Here is a 27679-nt window from a genome sequence, read left to right on the forward strand (position 1 = left end):
CAATTAAAAAAATATATATATACTTAAATGAAAAATGTCAGTTCAAAGGTAAATTATTTACTATAAATGTGGTACTTTTCCCAAGATGCAATTTTTGTATCATAAATCCCCTTCTGGTTGATTGTAGGTGTAAGATGGGACGTCACGGAGCCATGACATTTCTGTGCCTTTGTTGTGCATGGAGATTCAACACGTTTTTGAACGTCTTTGCCGAACGGCATTGCAACAGTTGGCCCTCCCCCGAGCCAAACGTGTCGGGACCGACTCTTTGTCTTCCCCAGACGGGAGGCTTCCGGCTTCCGAGTCTTTTCTCTCCTCCTATTTTTCTCCTGGATCAGGTGATGTCTCTGAAACTTGGTTTAGGCTGTGCTGTCCTTTTCTATCTTTCCTCCTGTCTTTCATTTTGGTTTTCTCTGTAAAATTGGTACCTTTTTTACATACAATATTCACATGTAACTGCAATAATAATTTTCTGGTGTTAATAAATTAGAAACTGCTAAACTTTTAACCTCTATTGTGCCATGACCACATTTGGGGCAGCGAAGCGATTTCACAGCCACGCCGATTCATGTAAAACACACCAACCAAATATGGAGCCATTTTTACAGGGTTTTTATGGAGCAGTTCATAACATATTAAAAACAAGTGTACAGATACATTATTCTGCTTTGATCTACATGCAGATTCATTATCAGTGCTTTAATTCTAGAATTCTGATTGGTGAATCCTCACACCGTAAATTTTATGTAGTGCAATATGAGACATTTTCAATTCCGGAGTACGAACTAAAAGACCTACAAACATACACACCAACACACATACAGTCTATACACCTGGGTTACCGATACACACAGTGCAGCAATCCGACGGCAGTCATCCATCAGGCCTGTTAAAGGCAGGCCCGCGCCAGATAATCGATACGGAACGTTGTCTCATTCTCCTTGGGAGGCTGAGGCAGGAGGGGCGCTGACGGAGGGACAGGGACGTGGGGTGAGTAAGACATGCCTGCCGGGGCCCATCGATCCCCGCTTTGATTTAGGTGGGCGAGGAAGGCTGCCTTTAATCTCAATAGACTGGAGTGTACCACTGTCTTGCCTTCTCCTCTCTTCTGGAGAGTGCCATTCCGGGATGCTGTTTTTTTTTTTTTCTTTTTTTTTTGCAGAGTTCCTGAGAGGAATAGACCCCCCGACTCAAAGCTGAGAGCAGACTTTACGAAGCAATATAGCGCACGTTAAACGTAAAAAGTGCCGGCTAAAATCGTTAACTCCAGACAGTTTACAACAACGCACCACCCTGACTGGCCTCGAAAGTGCATAAAATGTGCCCAGACCAGGCTTAATCACCTCCGGAAAAAATAAGCTGCCGCCACATCGACTAACTGGGCCTTTTGATCTCGTTACACTGCGTGAGATCCGTGACTTTGGTTATGGAGCGGTGAGGTCATTAAACTCTAAAGGATTCATAAAACCCACAACTGTAAAGAACAAAAAAGGGCAAATAAAGAGAAATGATGGAATTTGAGTTTTTGCACAGCTGCTGCACAAAAGCCCAAAAGATCAAACAGAGACGAGTGAAGATTTCCAGAGCGGAAAGATAAAGGCGCACGGGTGCTCTCCTGACTTGTCTCGTGTGGATTTGTGATTCTCAGTCGGCCTGACGTTGCGTTTGGTGTCTGGATGACGGTGGGAAATGACTGGGCTGACAGACTCATCTCGAGATGATTTGTCAGCCTGTTTGATCCGGACAAACAAGATCCAGAATCCTCCATTTCATCTGAAAAGGAGCCAAGGATGATACGTAGAATACTTCCGTAATACGTAATACGTAAAATACTTTCGTCCTTTATTGTCCGGATTCATACAGTATGTGCACAAAATGTTCAGTATATTTGGCTCATACAGAGTTCAAACATCCTATGTGTTAATCAGGAAAAAACAGAGCTGTTTATATATCAAATGTCCAACTTAGGAACAGTTTAGTAAGTGCTGTTATAAATGGTTTTGGTAAAAAGAGTCCCTGCCACAATGCTGCCAGATGTCTAGTAGTTTCTGCACAAAATCTGAAAACAATATGACAAAATGCACAGAACTGATGAAGCAATCTGCAACAAGGGTCACTCAAAACACTCAAAGTGCAGGGTATGCATTTAGAGATAGCAAAATATTTAACTTAATAACCAGTTATTATAATATAGTCATTATGAAGGCTACAAGTAGGCTCAAATTAAACAGTCTATAATGACAAATACTGATCCAGCATGTTGGGAGTTTTTATTTTGGCACTTCTTTAATGAACCTCATGGAACTAATTCAGATATTCAGATACAAATAAAGACAGTGGGATAAATGCACATCAGTTGCATTGAAGAGTATAATAGTATAATACAACTGCATTGAAGAGTATAATAAAAGTCTTATTACACGATTTTCATTTAATTTTTAATTCACAGCAAAATAAGCATCACGTTCCATAATGTGTCCCTGATCTATTACTCTCTTAAAACGGTCACAGTGTCCTTGACCTCTGAGCCACAAAACCTAACCATGGCTGTTGCATGGCACAGAGGCAAAAAAAAAATTGAACTGCAGATAATCTGAATTGCACTGCAGTAGTGTTAATTAAGTGACATTTATGAAGGCAAATGAAGTAAAATAATGTATAATTTACATGACTGAGCAGGTCTTTGTTCAGTTTCAGCAAGTGAAGAACGTCATGCGGAGGCCCTGGTTAGAACACGTGCTTAAATAAAACAGCGGCTAATGAAGCAGATGCATGTTCTTGAATTATGCGCGAGATTCAACCATTAGGATGAATAATATCACACTCCGTCTGAACACTGCAGTGATGCACGGTGAGCGCGTGAGCTTGCATGCATGCGAGACTGCACATCTATGATTGGTGGGCCTGAGTGGGGAACTGAAGTTAAATTGCATAAAGCCACACACACTCTTACACACACGCACACAGAATGTACGCCTGCTTGTGACTGCGGATGCGTCCTGGAAGCTGTGGGACCTCTGTTAATATTTCATCTCTCACAGCTCAGTGGTCACATAACACTGCAAGCATTAAAGAGAGAGAGAGAGAGAGAGAGAGAGAGAGAGAGAGAGAGAGAGAGAGAGCGCATGTGTGTCCATGTGTGTGCAATAGGGATGAAAATGAATATCTTCATGTTGCCATGACCCATTATACTCTCCCGCTACTGTCCAGTCCAGCTGTGCCTTTTATGGTATAAATTGCCTTATAGGTTCTGCCCTGAAGTAAACAGTCCATAAAGAGCAGCGCAAGATGACTGCTGACCTTACGGAATGCAGAACAATTTCTCTTGTTACATCAGGCCCTCTTTCTCTCACACATGAATAAATTATATAAATGTGTACAAAAAAAACAGATCAGTAACCAGATCAAAAATGTTTAAGTGAAAGTGAAAGTGAGTGAAAGTGAAGTGATTGTCACACGTGATACACAGCAGCACAGCACACGGTGCACACAGTGAAATTTGTCCTCTGCATTTAACCCATCACCCTGAGTGAGCAGTGAGCAGCCATGACAGGCGCCCGGGGAGCAGTGTGTGGGGACGGTGCTTTGCTCAGTGGCACCTCAGTGGTACCTTGGCAGATCGGGATTCGAACCAGCAACCTTCTGATTACGGGGCTGCTTCCTTAACCGCTAGGCCACCACTGCCCCTGCTCTGCTGGTGAGGTTTCTACCTGGACAGGGCTAGACACAATAGTGTAAGGAGAAACAAAAGGGCTGCTTGTTCTGAGATAATTAACATGTTAATTCAAAAGGGATGCATTTAACATAATAGCATTGTGGAATTAATTCATTCTGTGAAAAGAAACTGGTGGAAGAAGGAAGAAGGGAATCGATTCGCACGTTATAAAAGTATACGGCCCGTTCAGAGGAACTACATAATGTGATTGAAAATCTGACTGGGTTTGGGAAAATGTACAAAGAAATGCAGAAGATTATAGGATGCTCAGCTAGAACGATCTCAAGTGGCAACCAAACAAATAAATAAATAAATAAAAAACATGCAGAGCACAGAAGGAACCAAAGGATCGTCAGAAACACAAAGATTCTACCAGAATTCTCTCCAGAAAGATCAAGGATGATCTAAAATAACTCACAACTACCACAGAGTTCAATGACACCTGATTCAAGATAATCTGTAAAACGGCAGATGGAACAATTCAGGTACTGACACTATTGTCAGGCCTTCACAATCGTTGAAAAGTCCCAATACATATTTGTCCCCTGACAATTCATTTCAAAATAAAAGTGCAGCATCCTCAAGATGCCTATGCAGTCGGCCTCTGGACACAACAAAAGTTGCATTAAATTTTTTTTTGTTTATCACACAAGTACACAAAGGCATACACTCTCTCTCACATACACATACACACTGAGACCTACAGACATGCTTACACACATCCACACTTAAACTGGCCAACATCCACATAAGCACAAAGACGCTGCAGTTAATTAGCTGCTGGTGTAAACGTATGATTATTAAAGCTCGTATAAAGGCTTCAGTCATCCACTCCACACAGATTTTTCTTTAATCCTCTCTCTCTCTCTCTCTCTCTCTCTCTCTTTCTTCTCTGCCTTTATCGCTCTCAAATTCATTGCCCATCCCTCCGTGTCCATCCTTGGTCCTCCCTGCTTCCACGTTCTCCCGATGATAAGAACACAGGGTCCTCTGGCATCACTGCTGGCGAGCAAAGGGTGATGGGGCGTGTTCAAGCGACCTCGGGACGGCGCAGCGCATGTAAATTAACGAGAGGGGGTTATGGCGGCCGGCGGGAGAGTTAAAGAGCTAGGGCCCCGACACGCACACATATATACGCCGGTAAAGGAATCCCGGCTCTGCCTCAGGCAGGCCATTGTTAGAGTACAATTTGAACATGTACCTCGATGGCCAGCAACGTGCCAGGAGCTGGTATACAACACAGTGTGTGCTTGTGTGTGTGTGTGTGTGTGTGTGTGTGTGTGTGTGTGTGTGTGTGTGTGTGTGTGTGTGTGTGTGTGTGTGTGTGTTTGTGTGGAACTCGCATAAAACCTGCTGTAATCCAGTCAGGTGGATCTGCTCCAAAAACTACTAATCTGCCTCGCCCTCCCGGGATTACACACATATGAGAGGTGGGAGCGGCAGAGAGGGAGAGACAGAGAGAAACCTGGAGGAACGAGCAGGAAGGGCTAAAAAAACATCAAGGAAAATGATGAGCACCGATTCAGTAATTTCATAACCGCTACGTGCGCGTATGTACAGTCACAGGGTCGTTTTAAATTACAGTAGACAGGTTAATATTGCATCCACACACTGAACGTTAACCCAATGGGCGTATCATGGCTGCATTACACTGTTAGAAGGGATTAATAAAGGCTTCAGGAATCTCTTTAGCTCAGACCGTACAAGTTTTCCACACTTTCAGCAAGCTGCTCAGAGGTCAAAGATGATGGAACTGTGATGATATTTTTATTTCACAATGGACAAAATTGATCGGTGGTATTTTTTTTTTTTCCACTTTATACCAAAACAGACCAAACGGCTTCATGGGAAAATGTGAGTGCCTAGGAGTCAGGAGGGAAGGAGGCAGTGAAAAGGGAGAACACGACAGGAGGGGGACGAGGACGTTACCTGACCCTCTCCTTGGGGTCCCCGAAAGACTCCTTGAGGCGGGAGAAGTCCGGGTAGAAGTGAACAGAAGGAGAGATGATCTCCAGAAGACCTGACTGGATCTCCGCCGGGAACCTGGGGATGAGAAGGGATGAGTCAGAGTGAGCGAGTGAATTAAACAGAACGAAAATGAGCAAGTGGAAGAGGGAGAGGGAGGAAAATATCATCCATGACCATCCCAGAGGAAGTGGCGAATAAAAAAATAATTTCAGGAAAAAAGGAAAGACTTTGGTTTAAAAATAGGGGAACAATTCAGGTAATGGCAATCAAAGGAGTAATAAAATTAAACATACTTTGTGTGTGTGTGTTCCTCTCATAAGACAGAAACAGAAATAGAGAACAGTGTAGAGGCTGCGTTTCCAAGGAAACGGGAAGAGTTCAAGAATTTTCATTGCCGCAAACACACACACACACACACACACACTTTCACCAGTTCATGGAAACATTACTCTGGAACACATGTGACCATGAGAAGGAGACGCGCACTTGCAAAAGTTTGGACACACCTTCTCATTCAATGCGTTTTCATGACCATTTACGTTGGTAGATTCTCACTGAAGGCATCAAAACTATGAATGAACACATGTGGAGTTATGTACTTAACAAAAAGTGGAGACCCGACCTCCACAGTCACCGGACCTGAACCCAATTCAGATGGTTTGGGGTGAGCTGGACCAACAAGTGCTAAACACCTCTGACTCCTTCAAGACTGTTGGAAAAGCATTTCAGGTGACGACCTCTTGAAGCTCATCGAGAGAAGAAACTAGAATATAAAACATGTTTTCAGTTATTTCACCTTTTTTTGTTAAGTACAGAACTCCACATGTGTTCATTCATAGTTTTGATGCCTTCAGTGAGAATCTACCAATGTAAATGGTCATGAAGAAAATAAAACACACATGAGAGGTGTGTCCAAACTTTTGGTCTGTAGTCTGTGTGTGTGTGTGTGTGTGGGTGTGTGTGTGTATGTATATATAATGTATTCACTGTAGCAGTGGAACAGCATATAGTTAAGCCCAAAATGATTCATTCCGCTCTCAAATTTAAACTTTAAGTTTTATTTAACCAAGATGTTCTTTTCTGACTGGAAATATCCCAAAAATGTATAATGAATCCACTGTTCCTAATTAATCAGGGTTATTAAGATTCTTTAAAACAGCATGGACAAGTATGGAATGGTATCAAACATTGAATTTTCCCAAAGACAGTGACAATGGGCGGTATTAATAATTTTGGGAATAATATGTATGCATACATATTTTTTCATGTTTGCATGTTCATTTTAAATGAGAACAATTTGCTTGTCTGGTGGTTTTAGCACTTTCATATTCCCATGCGTGACAATCATGCCTAAGACCTCACCAATAAAAGCAGGTCAGAGACGTGATGCTGCCATGACAAGGAAGGTCAAACCAGGGTAAGGGGTGCACACAGTCTTGCAAGAATTACAAAGTTTTCTTTCGGAAGTGGTACCAAATTCATATTTACAATAAAAAGGTATAAAAAATAAACAGAATTTAATTTACCAAAGAGGCACTTTATAGCAGACTTCAAAATGGCAGGTTTTTGAGCTCCATCTGTGCATGTGTCTGGTGTGGAAGGTCTTCCCAGTTCTATTCCAATTAAAAATCCTTTAAAAATGACTTTTTTGTATGAGTCGTATGAGCCCTTCATGGCCTTCCCTGTTTTCCCGCTGAAGGAGAGCAGAGTGGGCTGCAGTTTTATTTGGTCGGTAAAGGGTTAATGCATAAAATATGTTTTGAGGCAGTCACCTCTGAACGTCCAACATCAGCATTTCTATTACACGCAACATTTTATCCACATTAGGTCACTTAAACAAATAATGATTTTTCTAATGGAACGTAACGCTGCAATATCAAACTTCATTCACGAAACTTTGCCTCTTCCATCCTATAAATGTTCATGCCATTACCAGCATTTCACCTGTGTTTTCCATGGGGTGCCAACGCATTGAACTGAAGCTTATTACTCTCCCAGCAAGCCAATCACTAACCTTGAAGTCCATTTATCTGGAAATTTATTACATTCATTAAGCAGTTTCTATAAATGTTTAGCAACTATGCTCTGCCAGTGCCAAAGTGACAATGTGTGCCTGGCGAGCACTGGCAAACTGTAATTAAAATAGAGAATTTTCAGCGTCTGCAGAGAATATTTCTTTCATGACAATTATTTTCTCCTCGTAATAAAAAACTCCTTTGTTTTGCATTTGCATGGGGGGCTAATAGGCAAGACACACGCCTATGAACCAGAAGACCACAGAAGCATAGGTTCAAACCCCGCTTACTTCCATTGTCTCCCACACTACGACACTTAGACCTTGTTCACATGGACGTCGGAACCAAGCGTTTTCGGCGTCAAATAAATGCTCTGCACAATATTTCTTGCGACGAGCGTTAAACAGCGTTAAGCAAATGCCAGTACAATATTTATCAAATGCAGCTACAAAATGCAGCAAAAACGAATATGGTGTTCAGAGGGTGTTCACTTCGAATGTCCATGTGGACAAGGACTTATCCCTGAATGTCTCCAGGGGGACTGTCCCTATCACTACTGATTGTAAGTCGCTCTGGATAAGGGTGTCTGATAAATGGCATGACATGGCGGTATTCCGGAAAATGCAAGGAGGTATGCACTGTACATTTTTGTGCAAAAGTGGTGTCAGGCCCCAGCAGGGTATAGAGAATATGGCTCCACAGACTTTGGTGTGGTGGCATGCAAGTGGTGGTCGGGTGTTCGTTTCATTTCGTTGCTTCTGAAAGCAACACCTGCCATCAAACACGTCGCCCACAGAGCTGCAAAAACAAACACAGCTGGTCCAGAGATGGTGCTGGCACGAGCCAGGTCCAGTCTTCAACCATGTAACATCATGTCTACCGTTCTGGAAATCAAATCTGGAATCTGGCAGCTTTTCAGCATGTCATGCAAAAAGGAAAGCGAGGTCAGGCAAACGTTTGGGTACCAATATTTAGCTGATGGTCCCAGACCTTCATTAGCTTATCGACCTATGGCTTGATCCCAGTCATTATTAGAAAAAGGTCAGGCGATGCTGAATAAATTCTCTGATTACTTCTGCTCACATTCTCTATTCGCAGTAACATTTTCAGCATTTTTAGCAAGTGTGCAGAGACTTTTGTATGCCACTGTATGTGAGCCAATCAGGGCCAATCAGCAACCTGATTTGGGGTTCAAAAACTCTAAAATGCTTTATATAAGCTCACAAAGCTCTCCATATTTTCTATGTACATAAGCATATGCCTAAGAAGGGTGATGTGTTCATTGGACATCTGGCAAACAAAAATGTAATTATATTTAATTAATATTTTTAACATATTTAAAAAAAAAAAACACTGGTCACATTTAAAGGGGGAAAATGTCACCTCAACTCCTTTAAGTAACAAATATTAGATTTTTGCACACTCACTTGCATATTAGTATACTTTGCCATCTCTCTCTCTCTCTCATGTATACTCACAGGCGCTTTAGGTTGTCAGCCACACTGTTGGCGTACTGTTGATCCGTCTGGAAAAAAAAGGCAGAGTGTGAAAAAAACGTGGGGAACGAAACTCACCCCTCTACAGATTAGGGCCATCCTGTAACTTCCCTGCAGGGAAAAAGTGGTCAATAAGGCTAGTTTACAGAAAGATCATTGTTCTGATATACATGGTATAGAGAGTGGAACACTCTATACAATGTTTCTGTCATACATGCTAATATTCAAATGTCTATATACATTTAAATGACTTTATCTGCTAAGAATACACTCTTATACCAAACAGAATACTGTGAGGGAAGAATTTGCACAAAATAAAATATCAGGTCAGACACTGTTACGATTATAAATGCAGATAAACAACTGCAAGTCTAAATATAAATGTGCTGACTGACATACTGTGGCAGGACAGGGACATGTAGGTGTAGCACGAGCCTAATGCTGGTCAGGACTCGTTTAACCAAATGCAAACACGAATAAAAAGGTGCAGAAGTGAACCACCGAGGCTTGTGCCTGGCAAAGTCCCTGTAACGATGCCTGGTTGTTCCAGCTGTGACCAACCACGCAATCATACTGGCTCAATAAAGCCCTCTCCGGGACAGAGTGTGTCTTGGCTCATCCTTTTGCCCTGGCTGGTGCCACAGCGGTGGAGAATGCGGGCATCGGGCCAGGCACAACACACCAGACCAATGTCCTGGCCCTCTCCTCATCCTGCCTCACCCCCATGCCCAATCCAAAATAATCGGAATAATGGAAGGCACGGCGCCGATACCATTTGCCGGAGCAGCGGCAGCACAATGAAGAGGAGCCACTCTGGACACTGGGCCAGGCTGTTAAATCCCATTAAATAATTAACACACACACACACAAAACTGCACTATATACAGCATCTCTTTGTTTTACAGAATTACACCACATGGACTATTTGCACAAAGTACTAATGACTCAGAACCAAGAAACACCCTCACAACAAACTCAGGTGCATTTCCAACTTTGTACCTTCAGACATGACCAAGAGCTCAGTGACAGCAGATAGAGATTAGCAGCGGCCAAAACTGCTCCCTAAAATAAATATTCATTCATTTTATGTTTTTCATATTTTCTATGTTTTATGTTATGTTCCTTTGGCCTCAGGTGCTTAAAAAGCATGCCTGGAACTAGGGATGACACTGAAAATTACATATAATTACTACTGGTCATTGTTTGACATTTTATTAGACCATTTGTTTAATGCAGTTTTAAAGCTTTGTATATTTTTTCTGCTTTACTTAACATGGGTAATTGCTTATAGATTGAGCCCTGACCAAGCAAATGTCATACAACTCAAAAAGCTAAAAAAGCTAAAAACATAAACACTGGGGACAAATACAACATTCACAGTGTTAATGTAAATTATTTCCAACACATTCACATTGAAAAATAACAGATACGATCGAACAAATATGATCAGGTATGCATGGATTAAATCAAAAACCCATGTGTCGGAGGCTAAAAAAGTATGTGTGGTTAAGGCCATTACTGTGCACCACCCTCACGATCCCACCACATCGCGTGTTTTATAACGATGAAGTGAAAAAGTGAAAGTGAAGTGATTTTCCTTGTGAAACACTGCAGCACAGCACACAGTGACACAACGAAAAGTTTCCTCTGCTTTTAACCATCACCCTTGGTGAGCAGTGGGCAGCCATGACAGGCGCCCAGGGAGCAGTGTGTGGGGATGGTGCTTTGCTCAGTGGCACCTCAGTGGCACCTTGGCGGCTCGGGATTCGAACCTTCTGATTACGGGGCCGCTTCCTTAACCACTAGGCCACCATTGCCTCATTATTAATAATGATACCTCATTATTTCAGTTAACAAACTGTATAGTAGCTCTATAGGTATCATGTGATATTTCTGCACTGCCAAAAACAACCATCAAAACACACCAGGCAGACCTACAGCATCCGACATTTTTCTTCTTCCTCACGGTGAGGTAATAATTAAATTAAATTAAAAAAATATTGCTATAATCAACCTGTCGGTCCATCTTGTGGTGGCCTAGGAAGCGGACCTGTGATCAGAAGGTTGCCAGTTCGAATCCCAAACCACCAAGGTGCCACTGTGAATCTGAGATCTCTTTAACTCTCTGGTAACATCTCAAGTACACTTTTTTTTACTTTCTTCTCCATCTGCACTAATACAGCCTGTATATGTGATGCAGCACCTCATATAGGATCACTCTTGATCACTTGGCAACTCATTTAAACTCCATCGAGTGGTGCTTCCTTATTTGGCACTGAACAGCAGTGACCCTTTGAAAAGTACAGTTTGGGTTCATCTGATTTTTTTTTTAACAAACCTTCTTATAAAATCTATACATTACAGATATGCAAACATGTTAAAGACATGCAACACCAACACCAGATGCTCATCTTGGCGTCTCCATCTCCTCCATCATCACTACCATTGTCAGTCATCCAAAAACTAATTACACTACAGTTTAGTTAATTGGTTTGCTAATCTGAAATAACATAATTTCATCCATTTTATGCCCACAACCCCATAACAACCATTTGCTTCGCTGTGGTTATTTAGAATGTAAAATGAGTCCCAGAGGCCACCCCTCCGACCTCAGAGCTGATGAGAAGAGACGCACGCCGCCAGGAAAGAAGCGCATCTGAAGAGCTACAGGAAGCACCTGGACCCACTTTCCTCAGAGCCAGTGTCCGAGCGTGGGCAAGAGGGGAAGGACAAAACGAGCAAGAAAGACGCAGAGGAAGACTGAAGGGGAGGGACTGCATTAGCAACAGGGTGGAAACAAAAGCCCCCATGCTAAAAAAAAAAAGAGAGAGAGAGAGAGAAATATCCTGTCACATTTCCATGTCTAAGTGCCAGAATAACATTACTGTGAGGCACGCAGAGGGCAGGCTGCCCTTGTGGCATGTGTGTGAGTACACACACACACACACACACACACACAGACACACTCCTGTACACACAGACACAATGAAAACCACACTCGGTTCATGTCTTCTACTATTCTTCTGAACAAATGAAGGAGTGCGAGCAGGAGGAGGATAAAAAAAAAAAAAAAAAAAAAAAAAAAACACTTCTGTAAACATGATCAGTGTGTATGCGCGCTCTGCCCTCGTCCGTGGGGAGCTGTAGGAAAGAGAGGGTGGGACAGGCGGTGGGAAGGAGGGACGAGAGCTTGTTTGAGCATTACTTCATCCCCATGTCAAGGACAAAACAAGCATGGGATCGAAAGAACCGAAATGGGGGAAAAAAAATAAAACGAAACAAAAACGGGAACAGGAGACTCCCTCCCTCTCCTTCAGGGCATCTTTTCCTTCCCCGACCCCCACCAAATACAGGGCAGTGGCGCCTTCCTACCCCCCCTCACTTTTTTTTTGATGGAATGCACCACTTCACCCTGAGCTGGAAATGTGCACAAAGACACATTTTGATCCCAAACGGCGTCCATGAAAAAGCCTCGGGGACTGATGGTCATCCATTTGACACGTAAGGTCAAAGGTCAAACCCATATTACTATACCGAGTCCCTGAGCAAGAGCGTCAGATAAACGAAACAGAAAACAACAGCACGCATGTTCCACGGTAGGAAGCGACACAAGAACGTGTCTATTTAGAATGTGTCCAGATCGGAACAAGTCCTGTTTGTTTTACTCTAAAGAAATTAATCTGCTTTAAATATGAGTCACAGTAGATGAAAGGTGTGACAGAGAGACAAAGAGAGAGAGAGAGGGAGAGAGAGAGAGAGAATCTCTGGATTTAAGGAGCAACTGCTGTAAAGATGACGCCGCGTGAGTGCGTGCTGTGCAGTCAGGGGACAGTCACCCTGTAGTGAGCATGTTTACCACAACACACACCTCAACTAACACCGTATATAAACCAAACACTCACACAAGCCTCTCAAACTCTTAAAAGAATGAACGTTTCCTGTGTGTGAGTCAAATAAACCCTTAACCAGCCTGCTTGTAAAAACCATTAACAAGCATGTTATTAACACTTAGGAGGGTTAAGTCAACAGCTGTGCTTCTCAGACTTTTCCTGGTCTGGTGAGGTTGAGTTGGTCTTGATCTAAATCAGCAGCTCATCATGCTGATGAACTCAACTGATCATGCAAAAGAATATCTGGCATAGATTCTACTGAAGCGGCCTGTTTATATGCAAAACATACCCAAATAACAAGAGAGCTTTCACCTCTGCACTATGCTGCAAATATAATTAATAAATGAATACACACACACACACACACACACACCTTCATTACTTATTTCACCGGTTTTAAATGCTGTCTGTCTCCTTTGTTGTCTGCATGTTATGTTTCACTATGCATTGTCTAACATGTATGTACACTGTGCTGCAGTGTGTCACAATGACAATAACTTCACTTTCATTATTATAACGTGCAGCTAGATCTTTTGATGCATAAAAATATACAATGAATTTACAATGAGAGTTGCCAATTGCCATGTAGCTGTAATGTCCCATAGAAATGTTCCTGTGTTCCTCTCTTCATGAGGACGTTTATAGATAAAAATAAAAAATAATAATTTACTATTAAATCACAAATTTATCAGCCTCACACACAAACAGCTGTCGGTCGTGAAAAAAGTGAACTCAGTTTATTAAACACACACAGAGCGTATTATTATGAATATCCATACGTTGTTTGCTAAGCGAGTGATTAATATTTAATACAGCAAATCTAATTAGCCTCAGAGACCCAGCGCTGTCGTGCACCCTGTCAGTCACCCGCCGCACAGAACGCCAGCAGCGGCCCCTCCCACCCTCGACTCTGACACGAGGTATCCCACTTACTGTACAAAACTCATTACGCACACACTCATTAAGGCACGGGCTCGCGAAGCATGAGTCAGAAAAAAAAAACGGAGGCTGTTCGTGCATCTGATCTGAGGGGTCTCGGACTGCTGGATGTGTGGAGAGGCGCTTTAATTACCGTCTAAATGAGACACACGCACACACGCTCACAGCATGCTGCACATGAACTTTCGGCTGCATTCTGTCCCATTAGTCAATCCAGTATGCATGCTGTGGGTACAACACAGATATTAAACACACACACACACACACTCACACACATGCAGGATGTACATTTTGAAATTGACCTCTAAATGAAAATCACTGGGAAGCAGTTTTAGCCCAAAATAGCCCAAATGTCTCCTAGGCTAGTTTGTGCCATACTAATGAGCTCGGCCTGCAGCAGAAAGGTCAGCCTACAGTTGGGGGAAAGAAGGAAGGGGGTGGGGTGTCGCTGTGAGCGGGGACCTATCAAAATTACCAAGGTGGGACCAAAGGCTACTGTCACCATGGCAACACCACGACGCAATGCCCAGGAACAGGAACATAATATGGAAAGACTAAAATAGCCTGACTCACCAACAGGCTTTCAAGTAATTAAACAAGCCCAATTCAGCAGCTGTTAATAAACTAGCGGGAAAGTCTCAAATTACAATTACAAGTTGACTCAAATTGACTGTTGAGTCACAAAGAACACTGTTAAAATGCTGATTGTTTAACGTCGATTTGTTCATTTGCATAAATGAATGCATGGAGACTAATAAAATAATAAAATAAAATACAGGAAATCTCATGTGCAGGGCAACATTGGTAAGCAAATGAGACTGCGTCAAATGTCCACATTTTCTAAATCAGAATAATCCGAATGAATATAAACACATGCAAAACAACCAAACCACTACACAGATTAAACATGCATAAATGTTAAATATGAGGAATAAGCACCACAATAAAATTGCAACATGTTTTAAATTCCGTCTCAGTGATCAAACCAGCATTTGACCCCACATCTGATGCATACCCTATATAGTGTCACTGCAACAACACTGTGACAATAGTGACGGAACAGTAACAGTAAATAGGTATTTATTTATGGGGATTTCAACTGTGGTCCGATTTGATAAAGGGATTTCATAGAAATTCTAAAATTAAATCAATTACTTGTATGGTGTCTATAATTACTTTTTACAAAATATTTTTTTGACACACGTCCATCTGTTGTGGAAATGACTGTGGTGGAAATTACATTTTGTGGTATTTCTTTTAAAATACCATGTTAACCTGCTGATGCCAATTTAAGAACTATCATAAATTTATACCATAATTGGTCTAGTGCTTCTTAAAGAATGTGAAATACAAGCCAATAAACATGCTCTCCAAGAAAGTAGTGTTTATATTATACTGTTTTATTATATATTTTCTCCAGCCATGCATTCCCCTGTTCCCCTGAGCCAGTGTTGCTATGGTTACCAAGTATACTGTGTAAATCACAGCAAACCCATGGGACAGGAGTTGTTTTTATGAGAAATACAAAAAAAATATTTCAGTGCATGATATATCCTGTGATAATGTTTCCTTCGTATTTGAGTTGAAGGTCCAATGTCTGACAAAGGAATCCCGGTGCATGTACTTAAACAAACACACACACACACACACACACACACCTCAGCGATGAAGACCACGATGACACAATCCTCTTTTTCGGCTGGACTGAGCTCCGACATCAGTGAGGTGAGCGTGTCCGTCAGGTACGAGTGCACCTCCCTTTTGACACTGGGCACACCCATCACTATCGACACTGTGTGACAGACAAGACACAGCAACCAATCACAACCCACATAGGGAGGCAGGCATGATCCCAAATGAACATTTTTTTCTCTGCCCATCTCAGATTAACATCTCGGCGGAACAACCTTGAGTCGACTGTGGGGAAGAGTAAGAGGTCCCAAGTGGACATACATTTACGACTGGTCCATAAAACAGCCGCCGATTACTCTTTCGGCGCGGGTAACCGGACAGTGCTGGGACACTGTGGGACTGCGTCCCTGCTGGCCGACCCGTGTAATCTGCTTGAAGAGTTCAATACCCCAGCACTAAATCAGAGGCAGGGTTAATGGCCTCGCTGGGAACAGTAGCATCGGAGGCCTTCCGATTGGGCCTTTCCTACACAGCTCAGCCGGGAATAGTTCATCTCTGTTGGGCATGGAGCCAGAGTGGGGGATTAAAGTGAAAACAACCGGGATATGAGATGGTTAATGCATTAAAAGAATGGGAAGACGGGGAAAAAAAACGAGAAATGAGAGAGAACAACTGAGTCATAATTTAATGTGAAAACGGGGATTACGGGGGATTATGTCATTTCTGATGAAAACAAATGGCCATTTTTTTCCCCTCTCACCGCCGGTACGGCCCTGTCCGACGTGCACGGCCGGCTGCAGGCTGCTCTCCTTGGCCAGCAGGTGAGGCAGATGGTGGAAGACACTGGGCAACTGCAGGACATTCTTACTGCTGCTCACGTTCCACAGCTTCAGCTTCGTCTCATCTGTGCACACACACACACACACACACACACACACACAGAGAGACGCCGGGTTCATTAATGAGCGCACGAAGACAACAAATTAATACGCAAGGATAATAAACCAACAAGCCACATGGTAAACAAACCAACCGGAGCGGATAACAATGCATCGTCCCGAAAGAAAAAAAAAAACACAATGAACAAACGGCAGGTTAACAAGCAGGCAGGCAACGGTGCAAGAGCGAGGGATTTATCAGATTCGGCTTGCTAGTTGCAGTTTACTTCTCACAGAACAAAAATTCGCATGCACGGCCAGAAGCAGCGCATTCTGTAAAACAAGACGCTTTCTGTGCACCAATTGGTGTTTGTGTGACATGTTTGCTAAGTTCGTAGACGTCCAACACAAGACTCATGGATAGATTCAATCATTAATCAATATATATCTAAGGAAGCCGCACTAGACGGTGCTACCATGTTATGTTTGTATGCAAGATGTTATTTCGCCCCTTGTGGTCTCCAAAAGTTACTACTCACTAAAGGCTGAAGGTCAGAAAAGCCATTCATGCATCAAACTTCAGTACAAATGCACCAATACATAAATCGTATTTCATAAATCGTATTTTCATATTTTTGGAATATGTGATCCAGGTGGTAACAGTGAATTTTTACTGAAGAACCCAGCTGTCTGGTGCTATAATAGCACCTTTATAGTTAGTACAAAGACACATTGCTCAGGAAAACTTTTGGCCAGGAAGGGGTTATGCAAATTAAGAAAAATAATTTTCCTACGATGATACTGATACAGGCGACATGGAGCACATTACGATGACATTACAGTGAACAGATGACACAGTAGGGACGTGTGAAGCACCATGTCCTAAAATGTCTGGCTTCCCATACATAATACTAGGGCTGCTCGAATTTGGCTAAATGCATAATCATGGTTATTCTGGCCAAAATTTTACTTAAAATAATCCAGTCTTTACAGCATTTTAAGTTAAACAGGAATTTATGTAAATGTAACTTAACAAAGCTCAAAGTATTTATCATCGGAAAGCCAAAATTATATTCAAGGTGAAAACTGGATGAACCTGACAGGCTGCTCCAGGTGCGGTTGATGTCCCGGAGAGCTTGTTTCTCGGCGATCGCCCTCTTGATTTCGTCCAGCACCAGGTTGAGCTCCTTGGAGCGCTTCAGGTTCTCCTGTTCAGCCGAGTGAAGGCGATCCCTCAGGGTCAGGAACTCGCGCTGGTATATGTCCACCACATCCCCTGGAGAGTGGAGCAGACAGGCCGGAGAGATGGAGAGGGAGCGAAAGAGAAAACAGGTTTAACTAATGGAAGGCGCTTCCTTGGCCTAAAACAAATGAAGGTGGCGGCCCGTTTCTCCTGCATTTAAGGAGTTTGTCTTAAGGCCTTCTTTACATGGACGTCTGAACCAGTTGTTTTTCTTTGTGGACTGACCGTTTGGAGCAAATCAAAGCATCCACATGGGCGTTCAGCACCAGCGTTCGGTCGGCTGCATGTTCCGATGTCATCAAATAAACACTGCATGCGACCTTTTATTGGCGGCAATTTCATCCGAGTTCCTAACAAACGAGCATCAAACGGCGTCAAGTGAACGACAGCTACGAAACGCAGCAAAAGCGCGTAGGTCGTTCAGAGGGCGTTCACTTCCAACGTCCACGTGGATGAGGCCTAAGTGCAGACAAGAACTTAGAAAAAAAATATCAGCGGCTTCGCTGAGTGCTTTCAAGCCGCAGTTCTGTTGGGGAAACTTTTCAAGTCATTACCCTTCCAAACAGGCTAATCAATACCACTCATCCACAGACTGATAGCCATCGATCGAGGGTGCGATTTGCATTGGGAGGGAACACCGACGGCCCAGGAAGAAACTTGCGTCCCGAAAGCAGCATCGCTTTACAGCTCTCAGGCCGGACTGACAGCAGGGCTTTCAAGATCCAACATTAATAAACATTTATAACCCTAATTACGACGACCTCTTTCTAAAACATTGACAAGCAAACTGGTTAAATAGCGCAATTAATATTTTATTACCCGAGGAGATAACAAAATGATTTCGTTGATTGAATAATCAATGAAGTAGCCTCATTTAGCATCTTTAAGTTAATGGAAGGCTTGTGAAGGGTTCAGAGGGTCCATGGCTTGACTCTGGTAATATGAAAAATTGCCAAAAAGCTCTCAGTTGACGGCTGGGAATTAATATTCGCAGAAGGATTGTACAGTTTTTCATTTATCTGAAAACAGACACACATTCAGAGACATTAAAGAGTGTTTAGTAATAAACTGTACAGGGAGGGACATGTGCGCAGCAGCAGGGGTCTCTGATCACTAAAGGAACACACGTATGGAGCTGGAAGCTAGAGTTTATGGAACAGGTGGTGACCAGGATGAGATGAGCAACTATTCTATGCACTGATGCATATGCACAACTCTCAAAATCGGTCAGCCATTAATGACCAGGCATTAGTAGAGTCCGGACCTCTGCAGACCAGGAACATCCCAAAAGATTTGAAGCTTTGGAGATAACACGACATCACAAAGTCCCTCAGATGGAGTGGTAGTAGCCCAGTGGGTCAGACACTCACCTACGAACCAGAAGACCACAAAAACCCAGGTTCAAACCCCACTTCCTACCATTGTGTCCCTGAGTAAGACACTTAACCCTGAGTGTCTCCAGGGGGGGAACTGTCCCTGTAACTACTGTAAATGTAAATATATAAAATTCTGTAAATGTAAATATATAAAATGTACACTTGGCCATTTCCTCTGCTTCCAATACGTCAAGGACAAAATATTGACTTGCTGAGGAATAAACCACACCCACTGCAAAGTGCCCTTCGTAATAAGATAACGTAGTAAATAAACCCCATAATAAAATAACACTATGGCTGATGGGTGCATGTAAATTACAGGTCTGTTCAAACACCGTGAATAATCTTTCCAGATGCAGCAGGGCAGTGTCTGCTTTCCACAGCAATTTTCATTTCTGTCTAGCAAAAAAAAAAAAAAAAAAAAAGGATGGAGCAGGGTGGTGGTGTGGTTGGAGGGGAATAAATCCACGGCAGTTGAGTTTCACGTGGTAATCCAGGTTTGTGCGGCATTTTTTTTTTTCTGGGCCAGATACCCACTCTGCGCTCGCTTGGAGACGAAAAGCAGCGGCGCACATCAAAGCCCCGGCTGAGCAAAGAAAACAGGATCCCGCGGCGCAGCGGACGGCAGCGGCTCAGCCTGTAGTGCTGGCAATGGAAACCTCTGGTGGCCCTACACCTGCTGCAGGAGACAAGAGAGGCTCTCAGCGACGCGTTCCTCTGCAGAATTTGCATGTTATGCGCTGTGCAAACGTTGTGCAAAAAGAGTTTCATGCTTGTGTACTGACTCTGTTTTATACGGTTTTAGGGCGCGCCCTGAACCGGGCTGAACCAAATGGCAGGAAAATTATAAATTTGGGTTTGTGTTCATAAAGGCAAAACTCAAAATGGTCCGAAAACCATGCAATTTGTTTCAGTAGGAAAAAAGAAGAAATTCCTCCCAAGCAGCGTTATCGACATGGAGTACGTCTGCAAAGTAGATCGTACCTGTTATTATTGGCAATAAATATTGTTCATGAACAGGTATTGTCATACCTGTTTAGTGGCTACGATTAGCCACTAGATGTGTGGCTGTGATGACGTTCCACACAGACTTGACTGCTCTCATGAAGACAAATGGATCAGGGAAAAAAAAACTGTATACTTATTATTTGAATCCATCTATCCATTTTCAAGGAAGGGTCAGCAGCACCCTCCTACATCATATCTCTCATGCACCTCGGCCTCGCCGATCCTCCAGCACTGCCTCCACTGGTACCACCATCTCTTAAGCATTCATCTAGACTCTTTTCTGCCTTGGATCATAGGCGATGTAGTGAACTTCCACTAGATGTTCACTAAAGATCTTCAAACGCAAGATTAAAAACCTTCCTGTTTAAGAAATTAATTTAATTAAAGGCCCCTTACGTATATGACTTTTTTTTTTGTATTTGCAGATCAGGTCCTTGTTCAAATGGAGGGATTACAATGACTGCCAATGCAGTAGATTTAAATGCAGTACGTTCTGGTTCTCAGGTAAATTTTACTAACGAAAAGCCATTGGCTCCTCTACAAGAAAAAGACAGGACACACTGAGTATAAGGTTTTCTTACAGAATTATGCAAGGATGAGATGGCGCAATACTCACCAAAGTACTACTGATCAAAAGCACTTTAATAATTACTTTTGAAACTTTAGCTTTTCAGTTTTTGAGACATGTTGTACCTATGAGTGAAAAAATAAAATAAAAAATGAGTCATCCTTCATGCTTTCTGGTGGTCAGTTCATCTTCTGCTTGCTTAACTGTACAAAGTTTAGCAAGGGTGTTGAAACTTTTGCATGATGCCTTTTTTTGCAACAAATGCCATAGCAGCTCAGTTGGAAAATGAGCAGCTTTACAAGGAACTGAATGGAAGTGGGTTTTTCCCATCATCCTGGGACCAGAGAAATGGCCTTAAAGGTCCAGACCGAGGAGGGATGGAAGCCAGCTCTGACGTATCCACAAAACTCTTCAACGAGGGCTCTGCTTTTGCAGTTAAATCCCTCTCTGCTCAGCAGAAAGGCCCTTTGCCACCGTAAGCGCTGACTAAAGAGTCGGACAGCGCTGGGGTGAAATATAAAATTATTTCTCTCAGCCGCAGTGTTGTGAATGAATATATAAATAGATCATATGCAAATGTGCTAATAATTAAAAAAAAAAAACACAGGTGAATGGAAACCAACCTAAATTTAATCCTCCCGAATAAAACCAAATTAAGTAGTTCACTAAATCCATGCTACAGGTACTTGACTGATGCCAGTTTTTCTAATGCTAATTATTTGTACAATAAACTATACTGAGACACTTAATATTAACATGGCAGTTGGTAAAACCGATGCCATCATTGGCATGCCGATGCCAGTGAGATCAAAACGTCATTAAATCGGACAAAGAAACATCTCCCAGGGGACAGATTTATGCAGTCCCTCACCGCAACAAACTCCAAAACAAGCTGCCATTATGTCTAAATATACAGGTTATTATACAAGTCTCCCACGTTACAGTGAATCATTTAGAGACAATGCCAACATAGTTTTCTTTGTGTTTCTCATGGTCTGTATATATCACACACACACACACACACACACACACACAGTCAAAAGTTTGGACAGACCTTCACTTTGTCGATTATGGAGACTAAGATGGAGCCATTTTGAAGAATCCAACGCAAGAAACATATTTACATATATTTACATATGAAACATATTTGTGAAAGTGAAGTATGTTTGATGAATCTGTTCTGAGTCGCCTCTATTTACCTTCATGGCTGCTTTCACTGTTGTCATCATCAAAGGTCACTTTAGATGCTGATTAACATGAGGAAATAATAAGAAAGTGTTCGCATAAATCAAACAGTCCCTGTTGTCCAACTTAAGGTCATGGGGAGAAGACAAGAGTGTGAAATGCTGGGTTAGGGTTAGCCAAATGCTGGGTTAGGGTTAACCTCAACCACATCTGAAGCCTTAAACCATCTGCAGATGATTTTTCTCCCTCCCAAGCTGAACATCAGTGCTGCACTCCACACTTTTATCTGAAGTATTACACCCTGCACTTTAAACTCTCACACTGTGCTGCTGTGTTATGGCCGTCCCATCATGTCACATCACTGCTACTGCCATTATTATCATAGCATATCATACACCACTAAATACATCCACACATCGATATACTGTCATTGCTGCTACTTGTCTGCCTGGGTCGTCTAGTTTGTCTCCACCTGCACTATTTTATGGGTCAGCGCACAATGTCCACAATGTCCTTTGTCATGTCTTTGTGTTGTGTGTTATTCCATTTTGCACTGTGTCTTTTTGCACACTGTGAATCTCCAAAGCGTCGTAATCTCGTCTCTCTATGTTCTTGTATATAGTGAGGTGACAATAAAGTGGTCTTTGACTTTGGACTTGAAACGTTAAACTTTTTGCCTTGTTTGCTTATTTTTTTGTTTGTTTTTAATTACATAACCTCACGTGTTTTATTTCATTGTCTACTTAGAGGAATCAGTTTTTATCCTGTGAGCTGTCACACTGTCCGGTTTATAATACTCCACAAAAAATGAGTATATGGAATGCCTTTTATTAAATCACCATTGCTAATGTTACTTCTGTTCTTAAAAGCTTGTGTCCGTATTAGTGCAAGTTCACATTTGCATTAAGGTACTGGAAGTGAGCACATATATTTTGCATATCATTAAGATTAATACCAGTGGTGATGCATGCATTTGTAATATTTTTGCGCTGAGGCACTGCTGTTGGTCAGGAATTATGCGTTCAGTGACATTCGTCTTTTACATAATTTTTATTTTTTTCCCACCAAAACCATTCTGCTTACATTTGCATGAGAAACATGAACATGAAATAAATGGAAAAAGCCACAGTGCCCTGGGTTCTAAGGCATATCGCACACAACCAGAATAGAACGTTCTAGAACCCCGCGGTGATCATCAGCACCATTCAGACACACAGTCAGACACAATTTTCCTCAAGTGTGTTCACTGGGTTTCTATGACGGGTACACACCGGGTCACGCGTGCTGATAGCGTTGTCCCTCTGCTCTCAGGCTAATTCTCGGACGGAGTTTGTCACTCCCAATCACTCCCATCACTTCGGTCGTCCGAGGACACGTCGCATATTGCTGCAAGTTCCCCGAACGCAGAGAGCTCGAAAACAAGAGCTTGTCTTCCTGTGGAAACGTCACTCCCTGGGGCCTACTAAACGTTGAGAAAAAGCCTGCTGACAAAGGAACAAAATGAGCTCGGGAGATGAGAGGGATCTCGTAAATAACCAGATTCCCGACGTGCAAGAAGATCGCTACACTTTGATCACAAATCCTGTTCTTCAAGCTCTCGTTTCAGAAAGAAACCCTGCTACAACTGTAAATGGAGGTGACCTTTTACCTTTCACTCCGTTGGCAACGACTGATTAAAAACAACTTTGGCATTTGGACGGGTTGTGGGGACACAGACCAGGTCAGCATGGCACAGCGGGTAACACATTATTAGAAATGATATCGTTTTATGAAACCACCCAGAGGGAGGCAGCGAGGCAGGGAAATAAAACGCCTGAAAGCTTTAACATGGGACATTACCTTCCACAGACAAGTCTATCCAGTCTCTATATAGCTCTATATATACATAATAAATACTACAAAGAGAATTTACTAGCATATCTGAGGGTGGGCAGACAATAAGGGACAAGCTGCTGACCTCTTATAGTGTGTGTGTGTGTGTGTGTGTGTTTCAGTTTCTGGAACTGTGGACTGAAAAGGAAACAGGAAAGATTGGGAAATTTTTGCACAGACCATACCTCTCACCTGCAAACAGACCAAATGTGGGATGAAAAGCACATCTGCACGTGACACTGTTGGTGGGGCAGTTTACCAAAGCAAACAAGGAAACCTAAAACTGGGGTGTCTATGTTGTTCCACAAAACACCAGAATGTAAATGACACACTAACTACACTACCATCCACCGGCCCACGTGCTACTAAAGGAAGACATTCTTCTTTTTGCGATTGTAAACATTGTGTAAAAAACTTTTTAACTGTACGGTGCATGTTGTCAACGTATTATGGGCTTATGTTAGGTTAGGTCTGTTTTCTGCACGGGTGCCGACGACACAACACTCATACAGACCACACATCCCCGTTGCAGTCATTAGCTTAGCGATCTCAAATAAATACAGCACACCGTAGGTTACCAGCTTCATTTATTTATTTACCATCCTAGCGAACAGTGAGGCACCCACTGCTTCAGCTTCATTATTCATCCAAGGTTCCACACAATTACGCATTCACACCGTTCACGTTTTCACCGTGGCTTTCCTGGTCCAGAGAGAAATTGTTCTCGGTTTAAGTCAGTTTTTCGTTGCTTAATTACTAGGGCAGTCAAAAGATTAAATCCCAATTAATTTAATTCTTTGCTAAACCAAAGCCCTATTAATGAACAAAATTTACTAAATCCTTCAGTAGGGTTTGGTTATGTTAGGTATTTACACATTTATAAGAAGTTTCATAGATATACCCTGGGTCCTTACAAAACGATAAAAAGCAGCTGTGTGTGTGTGTGTGTGTGTGTGTGTGTGTGTGTGATGAGCTCACTGCAGCCGGTATCTGGAAGCTTCAGGTTTCTCTATAGTGGATGGAGGAAACAGGATCTGCTACCGGACTCCAGAGGAAATCCCAACAGTCGGATGGAGTGGCCATCACACGCTGATGTCATCCTGCCGGGGACGAGCGTTTTTCTCCATCATCGCCCCGATGCTCAAAATGAGCTTAAAATGTTATAAAATAAGATAATATATTGTTGCTAAATCATCTTTAAAAATAAAAAAAGGCCTTAAGCACGCTGCCTCTCCATAAAAGCCCTAATCTGACCTCTGACCTCACTGTGCCATTTCCCAGGTTGATTTGGGTAAGATTATCCGTGTGACACCACCACACACACACACACAAAGCCATCAAGAAATTTAAGGAAACTCACATTCAACATTTTAAAACTAGGTGTCCGCCTTCTACCCTTTAATGGTCTGTAGAATTAAAACTCAGGCCATCATCAAAATGGATACAAACACACAAAATGCACTCACACAAACACACACACACACACACACACACACACAGAGCAGATCTGATCTAGGATCAGTAAAACGATGCGGCTCATTGCCCCAAATCCTACTTTCGGCCCACAGAGGATTGTGATTGGCCCCGCCAGGCCACCGGAACCGGCAGGGTAATCATTGGGTGGGTTCAAATGTTGCAGGGCGGCTCCGCCAGGAAGCCGGAGGGCCCGAATTTCCTCCTGAATGATGGAATTACCCTCATTATCTGCACAACGCATACGGGCAGAAAAAAAAAGAAAAAGCATTTGTGGCCGTGATCAATAGATTTTCACGATCGAGCTGGTAGGAGGAAAGGAGTCGGGGAATCAGATTATTGCAGGAGATGGAGATGTAGCAACACACACACACACACACACACACACACACACTTTCTAAGTGGACAGTCATTTGCCGTTCTTTACAAATTAACTCAGGAACAGGGTTGCTCTCATCATGTCCTAAACTTATCTTGGTTAAATAAACTAGGACAGAATGTGCGTGTGTGTGTGCGTGTGTGTGTGTGTGCGCGCACGACACTATTGTTGCCTACTCAGCTGCTGATTCAAGCTGTTGCACTGCAAAACGCGGCCGCAGGAAGGAAGGCGGGTTCGATGTCAGAGACCCGGCGCGACGTCCTGGAAATGTCAGAATACGGGTCTGAAAAAAACAGGCCTGTTTTTTAACGAGGAGGAAATGAAGGTTCAGCGGCCGTGAGACGAGAACGGATATTAACGCTGCCAAGAAGAAGAGAAAAAAACGGGGGGAAATATCTGAGTGGGGAGAAAGGAGGAGGATGAGAGAGAGTTGTGTTTCTATTCTATTTCAGCTATTAGAAAAAATATAAAAGCACTTCTTCAATCTAAATGTTGTGTTGACGCTGGTAATTAATCTACAAATGAACCCTTTTATAGGGTTATTATGTTCAAATTGCGTCATCCGTACATTAAAGTGTTGCAAAATTGCAACTGGCACATAATGAACATCATTGCAGGGGGTGGGTTATCTCTGCGGCGAAGCTGACCAGCGGTGAATTGCTAACGAATGCTCGCAGATTTCGGTGATCGCGCCGCAGGATGAGCGGCTCGTCATCGGCACGCCGCTAATCAGCGCTAATCGCGCGCAGGCCTGCTGATGTACTGTAATAATCGTTAGCAGGAAGTGGGTTGTGTTCTCGCCAGACGGCGCTTGAGGTCATTCCGGGGGCCGAGTTGATGTGCATCGTGGGCTGACCTCTCCCCAAACACACGCAAACAATTGCATTTTTGGAGAGCAATGTCCGTTTCTGAGGGACTAATTATTTGGGTTTTGTGCATGTTATAAAAAAAAAAAAAAAAAAAAAGCAAGCCCACAGTAAAAATGACGGACCATCGGATTTACTGCACGCTCAGGCAGGCAAATTCATATACTTTTTGGAGATGTTAATTTGTGTCAGAGTTGCTAGAAACCCAAAACAGGGGAAAAAAGGTCATTGGCAAAAAATAAATAAATCTGCATAAATCAGTAATCACAGTAATACAGACAGAAGGTGCATTCGGTTTGATTGACAGACCTTAAAGGCAGGCCCTATTTTGGAAAATGCAAACTGCACACGCGCTTTATCAAACGAGTCTCTGAATCACACAGGATTCTCTTTACAGAACCCCACATTTACCCTGATCTATGTGCAGTAGATCTATGTGCATTGCATTGTTTGGTCTATATTGCTCTGCTGTGTTTATTAATGCTTAATTGTAAAGATTTAAAGATTTCAATCATTCACTGTTTAAATACACTGTTTAACCACTGTATTAAGATCAGAAGAGTTAACGTCCACTTACAGCGGTGTGTGGAATATGAGATGCCTCGTTGCCAAGACAACAGAGGATGTATTATTACAAAAAAGTGGAATATAAATTGTCAGCATATGTGTGCACCCTTACACCTATGACCCACCCCCCTGCCCTGAATTTCAGACCTTAAATTTCTGCTCCCCAACTGCCCGGGTTTCACATTGCCGCAGTTTCATCAGAATACGCCAGGGGGGAGGGCCGTGCGTGACACAAAGGTGAAGGGGAATTGAGGCAAATGCGTAGCCTGGAGCCATCAGCAGGGCTGTAGAGTGACACCGTTGGGTGCAAAAACCAAACGCTGACAAGCATGGAGGCATAGATTATCCATATATTCACCTCATTTATTTTCAGCTCGTGACCCGTCCACTACCGATAAAGTAGGCGGAGTAACAGGCGTGGCTGGATGTTGTACACCACCACACTCCACCCACACTACGAAAACAGGGGAGGCACAGATGAAGGCAGCAGAATAGAAAATCAGAACTACAGAGTTGGTCTGTTTGCATGATGAGGTTTGCATGAAGCAGCGAACGAGCGGCATAAAACTTCTAGAACGTCGGTGCCTGCTGTCTTTGATGGTTTAATTA

At 42.7% G+C, this 27679-nt stretch overlaps 1 protein-coding gene across 1 annotated transcript in view; it reads right to left on the minus strand.

Annotated features, from left to right (window-relative positions):
* mgat4b (alpha-1,3-mannosyl-glycoprotein 4-beta-N-acetylglucosaminyltransferase B) overlaps positions 1-27679 on the minus strand; it is an 85646-nt gene that overhangs the window by 20198 nt on the left and 37769 nt on the right. Inside the window, exons 2-6 of the mRNA XM_028959638.1 lie at positions 17630-17809; positions 16416-16559; positions 15682-15815; positions 9177-9223; positions 5645-5758 (exon numbers count right to left, since the gene is read on the minus strand). Of these exons, the coding sequence (XP_028815471.1) occupies positions 5645-5758; positions 9177-9223; positions 15682-15815; positions 16416-16559; positions 17630-17809 (619 nt within the window). The remainder of the gene's footprint in view (positions 1-5644; positions 5759-9176; positions 9224-15681; positions 15816-16415; positions 16560-17629; positions 17810-27679) is intronic.

The sequence above is a fragment of the Denticeps clupeoides genome, chromosome 18 (assembly GCF_900700375.1).
Source record: "Denticeps clupeoides chromosome 18, fDenClu1.1, whole genome shotgun sequence".
NCBI lineage: Eukaryota > Metazoa > Chordata > Actinopteri > Clupeiformes > Denticipitidae > Denticeps > Denticeps clupeoides.